The sequence below is a fragment of the Hemibagrus wyckioides genome, linkage group LG05, assembly GCF_019097595.1.
Source record: "Hemibagrus wyckioides isolate EC202008001 linkage group LG05, SWU_Hwy_1.0, whole genome shotgun sequence".
Classification (NCBI taxonomy): Eukaryota; Metazoa; Chordata; class Actinopteri; order Siluriformes; family Bagridae; genus Hemibagrus; species Hemibagrus wyckioides.
In genome coordinates, this window is record NC_080714.1 from 2,764,145 (window position 1) to 2,778,962 (window position 14,818).

Here is a 14,818-nt window from a genome sequence, read left to right on the forward strand (position 1 = left end):
CAGCAAAAATAAATACAAAAAAAAAAAAAAACACCTTAAGCATGCGTGGAAAATGTCGTTTACCCGTCTCAGATTTCTTTCGATGTTCCCAACCCAAAAATAAAATAAAATAAAGTGCTAGAAAAAATACAATAGACGGATTAATACTGATTTTGTTCATTCGTCTATAGTTAAAAACCTGAAGCAGGTTTGTTTGTCACGCCCAAAAGGGCGTGCCCATCGCTGTGACATTGTTTGAGTTAAAAAACGTTCTCTCTGACAGTATTCCTGTTCCTATATTCCCAAAACAAAGTTCCCTAAACATGAACATTGGAATTCTGCAGCTAGCAACTAAGCTAGCATCTAACAGTCCAGCTATCTAGCTTCCTAGCCTAATCCATTTTGATGTAAATCCTGTGACCACTTTACACAACTTACTGATTTTTACACAAACACACACACACCCTGAGCTTGGCGTTCAGCTAGTGCAACAGGCTGCGCTTCCCGTGTTAGCGCTTTCTTTGTCACGAGATGATCTATATATATATACATATACACACATATGTAGCTTTGTTACGTAGCTTTGTTACAAGATTCCCAACGTTCCTTTAAAACCTGGATCTAAAATTTAGTTTAGCATTTAGTTTTTATCCTGTTAGTGTTGCTTGTAGTCGCAGCAAATTATCGAGCAATGTATAATATAATGCTAGAAGTTTGTTTTGCACTTGATACTTTAACAGCTTTTTTGTTGTTGTTGTTTTTGTTACAATCACTCACGCTACGATCTTGCTCAGTTCACGCTAGCGTGGCACCAGGGTTTAATATCTTAGGGCATGTTAATAGTAGTGACAGTGTACCGTCAATGTATCTTTCTGGAGCACCACGCCGACCATAAAGACACTAAATGGGGCATGTCAGGCGATTGCTGTAACAAGAACAGCACCTAATATTAGCTGAGAACAGAGAAAAGTCAAAGGAGAACACAGTACAATTGAGTCAGACCCGTTCCGATCACACTCTGCGATGCTGGCAAGGCTGTTAGTCGAGCTTTGATTAGTTTAGCGTATAGGTGATGGTGTTAGATGGTGTTAGATGGTGATCATCTTCTGTGGAACAGCTCACAGGTCCTCGATTTCAGAAACAAACTGGACGGTGAGGAAGGTTTTGCTCAACATGTCTCCTCCACTTTTGATGAGCTGCCAGTTCTGGCTCTCCACTTTGACTCTGTCACCTTTAATGAAAACATGGACCACCTCGGAGAAGATGGATTTAAACCAGGGTTTCTTCTGGTAAACCGTGTCATAGACAGACAGAACCGGGATCAAGACAGGGTACGAGTCCGAGTACCTGGTGATGTTGTGAGCCAGATGGATCTGCCCCTCCTTGGGTGTGGTGGATTCCTCCATGTAGGTTATCTGCAGGCCGAGTCTGTACCAGCCCCCACGTGGGATGACCAGAGACTCACCGTTGTCCAGCAGGGTGAAGTTGCTGAAGCGTTCGTCCGGAGGATACGCCTCCCATTCCAGGATTGATTTGTTTGACTCCGGGGTTTTGACTGGAGCAGGAAGAAAGAGATTACATTAGAGTTACACAAATACAGAAAAGACACAAAATACTGATACATCAATACATCATTACATCTAACATAGATGTAACACTATAACACTACACACCATTCACTACACACCATTCACTACACACTATACATTGCACACTATATACTACATGCTGTACACTATACACTACACACTATACACTACACACTATACACTACAAACTATACACACCATACACTATACACACCATACACTATACACTACACACTATACACTTCACACTAAACACTATACACTACACACTATACACACCATACACTATACACTACACACTATACACTTCACACTAAACACTATACACTACACACTATACACACCATACACTATACACTACACACTATACACTTCACACTAAACACTATACACTACACACTATACACACCATACACTATACACTACACACTATACACTTCACACTAAACACTATACACTACACACTATACACACCATACACTATACACTACACACTATACACTTCACACTAAACACTATACACTACACACTATACACACCATACACTATACACTACACACTATATACTACACACTATATACTACATGCTGTACACTATACACTACACACTATATACTACATGCTGTACACTATACACTATACACTATATACTACATGCTGTACACTATACACTACACACTATATACTACATGCTGTACACTATACACTACACACTATATACTACATGCTGTACACTATACACTACACACTATATACTACATGCTGTACACTATACACTACACACTATATACTACAGACTATACACACCATACACTATACACACCATACACTATACACTACACACTATACACTTCACACTAAACACTATACACTACACTATACACACCATACACTATACACTACACACTATACACTTCACACTAAACACTATACACTACACACTATACACACCATACACTATACACTACACACTATACACTTCACACTAAACACTATACACTACACACTATACACACCATACACTATACACTACACACTATACACTTCACACTAAACACTATACACTACACACTATACACACCATACACTATACAATACACTACACACTATACAATACACACCATACACTATACACTATACTATACACTACACACTATACAATACACACCACACACTATACCCTATACACTACATTATACACTACATGCTGTACACTATACACTACACACTATATACTACATGCTGTACACTATACACTACACACTATATACTACATGCTGTACACTATACACTACAGACTATACACACCATACACTATACACACCATACACTATACACTACACACTATACACTACACACTATATACTACATGCTGTACACTATACACTACACACTATATACTACATGCTGTACACTATACACTATACACTATATACTACATGCTGTACACTATACACTACACACTATATACTACATGCTGTACACTATACACTACACACTATATACTACATGCTGTACACTATACACTACACACTATATACTACATGCTGTACACTATACACTACACACTATATACTACAGACTATACACACCATACACTATACACACCATACACTATACACTACACACTATACACTTCACACTAAACACTATACACTACACACTATACACACCATACACTATACACTACACACTATACACTTCACACTAAACACTATACACTACACACTATACACACCATACACTATACACTACACACTATACACTTCACACTAAACACTATACACTACACACTATACACACCATACACTATACACTACACACTATACACTTCACACTAAACACTATACACTACACACTATACACACCATACACTATACACTACACACTATACACTTCACACTAAACACTATACACTACACACTATATACTACATGCTGTACACTATACACTACAGACTATACACACCATACACTATACACACCATACACTATACACTATACACTACACACTATACACACCATACACTATACACTACACACTATACACTACACACAAGACACTACATGTGATTGCTGCTTTCTCTCTTCGACAGTTCAGTGTTGAGTCACATCAACCACAATCCATTCACTTCTGTCAGTCAGCGGTAAACCCCGAGATTTCATCAGCAGCTGGATTGCACTGTGTGATGACGCTCACGCTGCAGTACCTCAATTAATCAACCACACGCTCGCTATGCTAGCTATCACTACGCTAGCTCTCCTGCAGCGACACCGAAACTGCACATTTCCAAGAGACAGATTTTCACTTCTGCTTGCTAAGAGCTTCAGGATGTCATGCTAGGCCTTCAGGATGTCATTTAGATACGAAACAAGCACTAGATCTGAAGGTGCGATAAAGCGGTTGGGTTTCGAGTGCTATATTTATTCTGGTGAATTATTAGCTACTTCAAATGAACGAAAGAATGAATGAAAGGAACAATGAATTAGAATAGCGAGCTTGTTAAACCTGTTAGACTTTCTCCCTCTTATCGCTTACATAATCACATAATTATCACTGTTTACTTAGCAGAGTGCTTGGTGTTGCTAGCGAGACGATGTTATCAAAACCCAGAGAAGAATCCGTAGCGCATGTGTCTGGTATCGATTCGTTTTTTTTTTTTCAAGCTCACAGTTCATCTCAAGTCAACTCTTTTCATCTCTCCAGCCATTTTATACGCTGATCAACGCTCTCGCAGGTCACCTGAGGTCATCTAGCATGAGTTTAGGACGTTAAACAGAGTGTTAATAAATAAAAGAAGTGTTTTTTTTTTACTTCTCAGGAAAGCCACGAGATTTGTCTGAACATCTCTTTTGGTAGCTTCTTGGCTGATGGCTTTGTATCCTGCAAATGTTTCTGGAAAAGACCGGAAAAACAAAGTTATTCCAGGATATCGATCAAATATTTCAGCTGTGTTTACTTACAAAATAATGTTGATAAAAAGAATATCCCTGCTGCTGAGGATTACCGTTTGCCTTGTCCTTGCTCATGTCATTATTCTGTAAAGGAAAAAAAAGAAAGACAGGAACATTTCAGATGAATGTAAGCAATGAATCTGATATACAGCATGTTAAAGCCTCTTCAGGATGTTTTCACAATGTCAACCCTCATCCATCTTTCAGACATCAATCTGCTTGCCAAAACAGCTTGAGCGAGAGCTAACGGCACATGAAACAGAAGCCAACGCAAACACCAGAGCGAGAAGGGGAGGATCTTCAGATGCAGCTCGGATTTTCACACGCACATTCGTCAGCACTGTTAGCTTCTCTCCAGACTTTTGACCACCAGCCTTCATTTAATGACTTCAACAAGGCTCGGGAGTAAGATGTATTCAGAGAGGGTGGGGTTGTTATTCCTAAGAAGTGCTCCGTGTGTGAGAGTCAGAACTAAAACAGACAGATGCTTACGTCCGTCTGTCATCGGCGTCTGGATGAAGCGTGTGACATACGTTTCAGCAGAGAGTGAAAGCACAGTGAAAGGATAAGTGAGGGTTAGGATGACAGAAATCTGTGCTTCTTCTGTCACTTCCCTAAATGTACTTCTTTCACACTCTCTAAAACACTTTCACACTTTTCCTTCCCATAACTGTTTTTCCGCGGAGTTTAAAGGATGGATTTGGTTTATTTTGAATAAATACAAGATGCACACATGCAACACACATGTGAGTTTAGGTGATCAGGTAGAGGGAGAGAGAGGGAGAGAGAGAGAGAGAGAGAGAGAGAGATGATGGGAGACTGTCAGGAATTTCTCCTCTCCTAGTGTTTATTTAAACCCTGAACACAACGTCAGTGAGACAGAAACATGGTGGCGGGGCAGCACCTGCTCTGTGTCCTAATACACAGTGACTAAGCTGCTTATTGTTTGCCTCAATTAATAAACACACACACACTTTTTTCACGTCTGCAGCTCAGCAGGAAAAGAGTGTGAGGATGAGAGAGAGAGAGAGAGAGAGAGAGAGAGAGAGAGAGAGATTCATTCATCATCTGATCACAGTCTCACCTGAACTGCCATGGTTTAAAGTCGGATATTTGACGATCAGATAATTTTTTATTCTTCTTTCAAAAACACAAACCCTGAAGAAATGACACGTTTGCACGTCTTTTTGATGCTTCTGTTTTTAACCCGTGAATAAAAACTCATTAACGATAAATCAAAACAAGCTTTCTTTAAATAACTAAGTAAATAAATAAGACAAATTCCCCCATTACATGACCTTAATGCCTTATTCACTCTGCCTCCAGGCATTTTTTTTTTCAGGCATTTTTTTTTTATTAATTAATTAATTAATTCTTATTTTTTTGTATGTAAATAATAAAAAAAAATCTTTTTTTTTTTTATTTAAAGCAAAAAACATTATAGATTATTTTATCAGCAGGACAACATGAGAAAAGGTAGAAAATTAGAAATATTTGCATGAATTAATACTTTTTTGCGCCCCGACGAGAACGCGCGAGCTCGAGCTGGCACGGGACACGTCTGTGTAAAGCCTGACGATCCGTGTCACATCTGATCCGTCTCATCTCGAGGGATAACACACCTCACTTTGTGTATAATGAAAGGTCCTATTTCAATCATTTTGCATGAGAGTGAATGAGAAATGGTGCAGAATTATTATTAGTAGTAGTAGTAGAAGAAGAAGAAGAAGAAGAAGTAGTAGAAGAAGTAGTAGTTATAATTATTTGCATAATCTAATGATGTGTTTGGACCAGATGCAATGAATCAGAAAGGCATTCCTAATATCCAGATCTCCATGAATTTTTAATGAAGAGTTAATGAATGAATTAATCGGTAAATTTGTAAATAAATAAGAATCCCACCTTGCCATTAGGAACCTGTTGAAGGTAGAGGATGGCGCAGAAAACCGTGCAGGCGATCAGCAGGATGAAAATGACCATGCGGCTGATGCATAACTCGCGCCGGAGGGTCCGGTGGTTGCGCACGATCGCGTCCGTCTCCATGAGCATCGTGTACGCCTCGCGCAGCTCGAGACCTTCCGCGCGCTCGTCTTTCAATTCCATGCTCTCTCGTTAGATATCCAGCTCACCGAAAAGCACACCGAATCTCACATCCTCTCCTCACGCGCCGCTAGGCTATTTATAATGGCGTGGGTTTTTTTCTTCCTCCCCGACGCCTCAAAACAAATTCACGTTCACTTAAAACACGCACGCGTCTCTCTCTCTCTCTCTCTCTCTCTCTGTCTCTCTCTCTCTCTCTCCAACACATGTGGCTTTAATTGCTCTGCGCTTCCTGCTCAGCCCACATAACACACACACACACGCGCGCGCACACACACACAATAACTTCAGACTGGGCCACCGGCCAATTTTTTTTTCACTCTTGAGGCAGAAATCTCCTAAGCGAAATAAAACATGACTCAGCAGTGATGCAACCACCATGAAACTTTAAAAAGCTTCAGATTATCTCAAACATCAATAATGGCAGAAACCCTCGCCACAGAAAGTGTTTAGAGTTCACACACTGATATTTATGTAGTTATTTATTTACATTTTTCACAGTTTTGTGGTCAGTGCTGTGCCTGTGGCTGACAGGAGCAGACCAACCTCAAGGTCCGGTGCATCTGTGGTGCTTTTCTGGTGTACACAGTGGTACAAAGTGGTACAGAGTTAGCAGAGTCTTCTAACAGGTCTGGCCTGTGTTTTCTTCTGAGCTTCTCTCTCATCTACGAGCTGCAGAACTGCGGACTCTCAATCACAAGCCGGTGCCGAGCTCAGCGTCACTGAGATCCAGACCCCTAGAGGCCAGTGATTCATCCAAGCTACTCTTGAACGTGTTCCGAGCATTCCCACGTTCTACACCTGGACCTTGGGGGTAAAATCCCCACCTAGGTCCTTTACTGAACCTGTTGCAGGGCACACAGTCATCTAAAAACAATTTCGAAAAAAAAAACACTACTATGCATTCTGGAGAGCTCAGGTGAGAAGGGTGACGAGAGGGCTTTGCAAATCGACAGGTATTACCTGCTTTACACCATGGCTTAATTAATCATTTACCCCTGGGGCAAATTACAGGCAAGCAGTTACCGTACTCCTGACTTTACATGACTGGTAATGTTGAAGATAATACAGTATAACAAATAATAACTATTATTACTCAATCCTTTTGTTTTTGTTCTGGCTTGAAATCATCGGTACAGGGCCTGGCAGAAAAACACTAACAAATCAAAGTCCATTCAGATTTACTCGGCTGGCCCGGTCAGATCATTTCATTTTACATTTACAGCATTTGGCAGACTCCCTTATCCAGAGCGACTTACTTTTTTTCTTTCTTTTTTTTACCTAATTTAATACAGCTGAGCAATTCAGGGTTAAGGGCCTTGCTCAAGGTGGACACTTGGTGGACCTGGAATTTGAACTCACTAAGCTACCACACTCCCCCATTGACGTGACATGACGTGACGTGACGAAGGTGGGGAGGGTTTTTAAATGATTCTTATTATTCTGCTTTTGACCTGCACAGAGGAAAGAAGCTGAAATGGAAGGGGTTAGTCTCTCTCTCTCTCTCTGAGTTGTCAATCACAGGAACTCCAGCCAATCATAGGTTTCTGTGAGCTGGAGTATGCGCAAGAGGACGAATAAGCACTTTCTTTCGAGCGCGTTAGAAGGATGTAATAGGTAAAAAAGACGCAGATGGACGGACGACTTCACGTCAGTCATCTTAGAGGAACCGAATGACAGCCTCACTCACCCTCCCCGTCTGGTAGCCAGTCACGTGACTGGTGTGTGAAATGAAATGGGGAAGAACAAAAAAAAAAAAACCTACGAGAGATAATACGAAAGTTGCACATAAGCATAAAAGATGGTATTAAAGTACGCTTTATTGTTACCAGTAGCATAAAGTCAAAATACAAGACAATATAAAGAGGAAGTGTGGCCTAGTTTTGGATTGCGCGTTGAATGAACAGTGCTGGTTGCGTAATAGGACAAAAATGAAACTATGCAGAGCAAACGCTACAGCAAAGAGGAAGCCCTTGTTAGACTAAACTCTTACTAACAAGAAGCGTGAACTGAAAGCTAAAACCTCTTCTCTGAATGTATGGTGTGGATGTGACCCCGATTAGCTAGCACTGAATCCTCTTCCTCTTCTTCCTGTACGTTCTCTTGCTCCAAATAGCAGTTGCACAAAATTGTGGGGCAAACAGAGTGCGAACATTCAGATTTCCAAAAGTCTTCCCTAGCAGGTTCCAGCATGCCAGATGACGCATCTGGAGTTGGCACGGTAACTACGAAGCTGGCCACAACTCGTCCCGTTGGCACCCGTCTGTAACTTGTTACTTCAGCCACAAAATCGCACACACTTCTTTACACACACTTTAACGAAAACTCTGGGCTTCAATGTGCGTGGTATCTGAAGGCCACTAAAAAGGAAACAAGACGAATCAGCAATACTGATGCGATAGTTCCTCCTCGTGATATTTGCACAGAGCCTGTTGCTTTATCATCAGTTATAAAATAGCTCATTTCTAAAGTTTACGTTCACCTTCCAAATCCAAATTTTCTACAGATGCACACATTTCCTGTTTTGAGACAATTAGCGAATCTGCTTGATTTCTTTAGGGTGGTCCAGTGGCAGGATTCCATGCTCTCATTGCTGTGGCCTGGAGACTTAACTCTCAGTGCCGGTCCCAAGCTTGGATAAAAATGGTAGGGTTGTGACAGGAAGGGCATCCTGTGTAAAATGATCCACTACAAACAGCAGACCCTGCCATTGTGTGGGACTAATGCTAGGATTAAAAATAAAACAGATTGGATTTTCACTGGGCCAAAAGTTTACACACACTTTTTTAGCATTTGTCACCATCACCTAATCACATCACTTGAATAACACACCCATGGAAACCTTCTGCAACCTCCTCCTCATCTTCCTCCTCCTCCGTGCTTGGACACACTTTTTCATGTCAAGATTTCCACAGGATTCAGATCAGGGCTTTGTGATGGCCGCTCCTATGCCTTCACTTGAGGTGTTCAGGTGTTACTTCAGTATTTCCAGATCCTCACAATCTAACCATTTTCTAACAAGCACCAGTCTCGTGATGCTCCCACCACCAGTTCTTCAGATGGATTAAAAGCCTCATCCTTTCTCCTCCATACACATGTGCTGATCAGAGTGTTTCATCTGAGCTGAACGTTCCTGTAGATGGGTATGACTTCATTCTGGCCAGTCTTTTACACCAGACTAATATAGGACACTCTTAAGGGCGAATGTTTATACTGTAGGTAATGTAGGACCTTCGTCAGGTCTTTTGGTGGTGTTTTGTGGTTCATTTGAAGCCTTCAGGTCCAAGTTGGTTCAACCCTGGTGATTAATGTGTGCCTTTTGAACATCTGTACGCTTTTAATATTTGCAGTTGTTTGATTCTACAGCAGTTCAAACAGTTATTTGATGTGGAATGTTGATACTAAAGATCTGTTTCTAATCAATTGCATATTTCTAATGAATTTGTTTCTAATGAATAAAGTGTTGTGTCGATTTGCCCTGGGGGTATATAAACTGAACTGGAGTTTACAGTGAAGATCTCTTTATCACTGTCTTTATTAAATTGCTGCCTTCCCTCGAGCTTGCTTGGATTTAACCCCAAAGCAGCCAACATCTGGGGAAAGGAAGTGTTTCACTTCGCTGATAGGGATGTGAATGAGGCATGTGCTCATTTATATATAGAAAAGTATGCAGAGCATACTTTTTAATCCTTCCACATGTACTCCTCCTAACCTCTGGTCTTTCTGTTTTGATTGCCGCCTCCAGATCTTATATCACTACTACCATGTTAGTAAATGGCTTATTCAGCTTCCTGGTGTGTGTTATCAGTTTGGTCTGAATTGTATTTGATGTACTACGATAACACGGGCGTGAACTCTGTCCTTAGAAGGTAGCAAATGAGCTGGTAAGAATGTGAGGACGGAGATCGGGCTACTCGTGAGAGGGCTTTAATCTTTAACTCTAGTCTCACATGACGTCTGTTATCGTTACAGCATCGCCTATGTGTGATCAGTCGTAGTGACTACAAAAATAGTTCTTTAGGCTTGATGGTTAGCCATGGTAACATTACATATGTGAACTGATTCATTAATACCATAGTAGAGATTGTTCTTGAAATAGTTCTGGAGACTGTAGCCCAGGTGACTTTAGCTGTTCCGGTGACTCATGACCTCACAACGCACTCCTCTTTTCCTCTTTCATTTGTCGTCTGTCTATCATACTGCCTAAATCGTAACTGACCTGGTAGTATAACATGGCGTATTGGATGTAGGCCAACTCGGAAGACATATGATGTAATTCTGTGCTTCTGTTATCGTGAAGTGTAACGAGGATTAAAATGCCACGTATTCAGATATTGTTCCAATCGTATTTTATGCCACTCAGAGGGCAGAGGAATTTGTTTAACTGCCCAAGTGACTCATGGCCCTTTTTGTAAACCAGATTTGTCTGATCCTCTGATACTATAATGAATAAATCCACACTAATCTAGCATGATGTTAATGACATTTTGAAGATATGTCATCAAACTGATTCTTCTTACGCTCCTGGCCCTGTAGGCTGTATGACTGGTTTCATGTACAACGACGGTTTTATGATTTACACAGGAATATAGAACACTGGGCCGTCTGTATATAAATGTCAAGGACACTTCCAGAGCCACTGCTCTGCCCCCGCTTGGTTATTTTGATCACAATCCCATCTTTTTTCACACTTTCACTCAGTTTCTGCAGTTCAAAGGCAGCCTGTCTCCACAAAGACAGTGGGTGGACACAGGAAGCCAGTGTGACCCTGCAGGTCAGTAAACTTGATCAGTGACGTGTTGGAAGAGCATGAAGCTTATACAGGCTTTAACATGAAGGACCGTCAGCACTTTACAGTGTTCGTTTGTGTTTAAGTTCAGCACAGGATCCCCTGCTGGGCCATCCCACAAAGGAACATTTTTCACCAAACAAACATCCACATCAACACCACTCAGGCTTGCTGAGTATCCCTGATCACAACCTCCCTAATGCCGACCGACCACATCCTCTTACTTGACTATGATGGCCAACTAGGTGAAAATTGATCACACCAGGGCTGCAGGCTCTGATGGTATTAATCCTAGGGTTCTTACGTCCTGTGTTACTCAGCTGGCTGGTTTCCTGATGCAGTTGACTGGTACACTAGGAATTACCTGCTCCTAAATGTGATGAAGATCAAGGAGATAGTGGTGGACTTCAAGAGGAGGAACAGGAGGTCACTGAACAATCTGCTCTTCATCATGGACAATCCATCTCACTCGTTCTACAACACACTGTCCCTATGTCACAATCACTATGTTCTAGACTCTCAAGGTATTTCATATTTATTATCTACTGCCGGTGAACATGTGTACTATGATGTAAATACTGATGTAAATATGGTTAAATCCACAACTGTGTTTCATATCTGCACTACTATGTTTAATTTGACTTATTGTATTCTATATTAAAGTTTTTTCTTTCTTCTTAGTCTTATATTTTTGTCAGTGTGTGTATATACTGTATGTACTGTATGTGTATGTAAATATACAGATATAATTTTAGATTTTTGTGCTTGTGTGTGTGTTGTATATTGTAACTAAGGTGCTGTAACACAAGAATTTGCCTCATGGGATTAATAGGCCAAAAAGACACTGGCAAGAATTATTTGGCTTATTATGTGGAGTCAAACTACACTGGTGCTACTAGGCCCACCAGTAAACACAGATGCTTCTGTTACTAATATAACAATCCACGCCCCAAACCAGGCAACCAGAGGGTGAAGCTAACATCCAAGATACAAACTAAAGGTCACACACAAATATTAATCAGAATAAGAACATTGAGAAAAAGATGATTCAGAATGAGCAATAGGCTGCAGCCCTGCAGAGGGGGAGTATGGAGTCTGCCATTACAATAAGCCCCGCTCTTCTCTTCTGTGAAGGCTTTGCACAAGATGTTGGAACATGAATGTTGGGATTGATGTTAATCAAAGTGACCAGACACACATGTTCATTTATTCATTCATTTAAATGCATTAGTGAGAACAGACTCTGTTGGGATGTTGATGAGACACAACACCCAACCTGCTCAAACCTGATGATAAACCCATACTGGGCCGGGCCCATCGTATTTTATGCTCTAGGCAAGGATGGTGAGCCTCCATGTCTTCTTATTATTCAAGTTAATCTATTTCAAGGTTGGAACCAAGTTCTTCACAGAGCTGGAGAAGATTCTGAATGCTGGTCCTCAATCTGCTCAAGCTATCTTTGGTAGCACGTCTCAATTTGGTTAAAATGAATATTTTTCCACGGTTCTCCTACCGGTACCAATTTTTCTTCCTCAGACCTTTTTATAAGGAGGTGGATTCCCTGGTCTCTGAGTTTATTTGGAGCAAGAAGGATGCTAGGTTGTACAAACAGTATTCACAGAGGCCTAGGAAACTCTGAGGGTTAGCTATACCAACCTCACTGGTTATGGAGACCAACTCTGCCCAGCTGGAATCACTGAAGGCCCTTGTTCATTCTCCAGTCCAGTTTTCAGTTTTACCCTATACCAGGAATGTGCTTGTCAAAAGTTTTCTTGGAATTTGGGCTCAGTTTAAGAGCTAAATTTTGCTTTCAGTCTCTGTTCACCCATGCCACACTAGCTGCTGATCATGCTTTTCCTCCATCCTTGGCAGACAGTGTCTTCTCTACATGGTGAAACTTCTGTATTAATACCATTAAAGGCTTATACACTATATTGCCAAAAGTATTCGCTCACCTGCCTTGACTCGCATATGAACTTAAGTGACATCCCATTCCTAATCCATAGGGTTCAATATGACGTCGGTCCACCCTTTGCAGCTATAACAGCTTCAACTCTTCTGGGAAGGCTGTCCACAAGGTTTAGGAGTGTGTTTATGGGAATTTTTGACCATTCTTCCAGAAGCGCATTTGTGAGGTCACACAATGATGTTGGACGAGAAGGCCTGGCTCTCAGTCTCCACTCTAATTCATCCCAAAGGTGTTCTATCGGGTTGAGGTCAGGACTCTGTGCAGGCCAGTCAAGTTCATCCACACCAGACTCTGTCATCCATGTCTTTATGGACCTTGCTTTGGTCACTGGTGCACAGTCATGTTGGAAGAGGAAGGGACCAGCTCCAAAGCACTCTGAAGCATTCAGAGTTCCTTTCACTGGAACTAAGGGGCCAAGCCCAGCTCCTGAAAAACAACCCCACACCATAATCCCCCCTCCACCAAACTTTTCACTTGGCACAATGCAGTCAGACAAGTACCGTTCTCCTGGCAACCACCAAACCCAGACTCGTCCATCAGATTGCCAGATGGAGAAGCGCGATTCGTCACTCCAGAGAACGCGTCTCCACTACTCTAGAGTCCAGTGGCGGCGTGCTTTACACCACTGCATCCGACGCTTTGCATTGCACTTGGTGATGTATGGCTTGGATGCAGCTGCTCGGCCATGGAAACCCATTCCATGAAGCTCTCTGCGCACTGTTCTTGAGCTCATCTGAAGGCCACATGAAGTTTGGAGGTCTATAGCGATTGACTCTGCAGAAAGTTGGCGACCTCTTCGCACTATGCGCCTCAGCATCCGCTGACCCCGCTCCGTCAGTTTACGTGGCCTACCACTTCGTGGCTGAGTTGCTGTCGTTCCCAAACACTTCCACGTTCTTATAATACAGCTGACAGTTGACTGTGGAATATTTAGGAGCGAGGAAATTTCACGACTGGATTTGTTGCACAGGTGGCATCCTATCACAGTTCCACGCTGGAATTCACTGAGCTCCTGAGAGCGACCCATTCTTTCACAAATGTTTGTAAAAACAGTCTGCATGCCTAGGTGCTTGATTTTATACACCTGTGGCCATGGAAGTGATTGGAACACCTGATTCTGATTATTTGGATGGGTGAGCGAATACTTTTGGCAATATAGTGTATATAGATACCATTTTTCCACCTTCTCAGCAATCCTTGGACAAACATTCACTTTCTAGGCAGGTTTGTCGTTACACATCCTGTTTCCACAGATACCCACAGTAACAACACAGTCTTTTTGACACCAATTCCAACTCTGAAAGGTTTAATCTCCTATATTTATAATCAGAGCCATCTCATACGCACCGTTTCCTTAAATTACACAAAGGTTCTTTGGGATGGGGATCTGGAGCAAGAAAGACCAGAGAAGGTTTGGTCAGAGATTTTTGAGCGTGTA

At 41.6% G+C, this 14,818-nt stretch overlaps 1 protein-coding gene across 1 annotated transcript; it reads right to left on the bottom strand.

The window, feature by feature from the left end:
- Positions 1-213: 213 nt before the first annotated feature.
- LOC131353259 (lymphotoxin-alpha-like) lies at positions 214-6,826 on the bottom strand. Its single transcript, XM_058390154.1, has 4 exons — positions 6,425-6,826; positions 4,576-4,606; positions 4,383-4,463; positions 214-1,534 (listed from the first exon to the last, which is right to left on the bottom strand). The coding sequence occupies exons 1-4, from the start codon at positions 6,623-6,625 to the stop codon at positions 1,098-1,100; spliced, it is 750 nt and encodes a 249-aa protein (XP_058246137.1). The 5' UTR covers positions 6,626-6,826; the 3' UTR covers positions 214-1,097.
- Positions 6,827-14,818: the final 7,992 nt, after the last annotated feature.

Coding starts and splice junctions, on each gene's coding strand:
- LOC131353259 (XM_058390154.1), bottom strand. CDS start 6,625: ATGGAATTGAAAGACGAGCGCGCGGAAGGTCTCGAGCTGCGCGAGGCG. Junction 4,607..6,424: donor AACAGGTTCCTAATGGCAAG/GTGGGATTCTTA, acceptor TTTCCTTTACAG/AATAATGACATGAGCAAGGA. Junction 1,535..4,382: donor TCTCGTGGCTTTCCTGAGAA/GTAAAAAAAAAA, acceptor TTCCTGCTCCAG/TCAAAACCCCGGAGTCAAAC.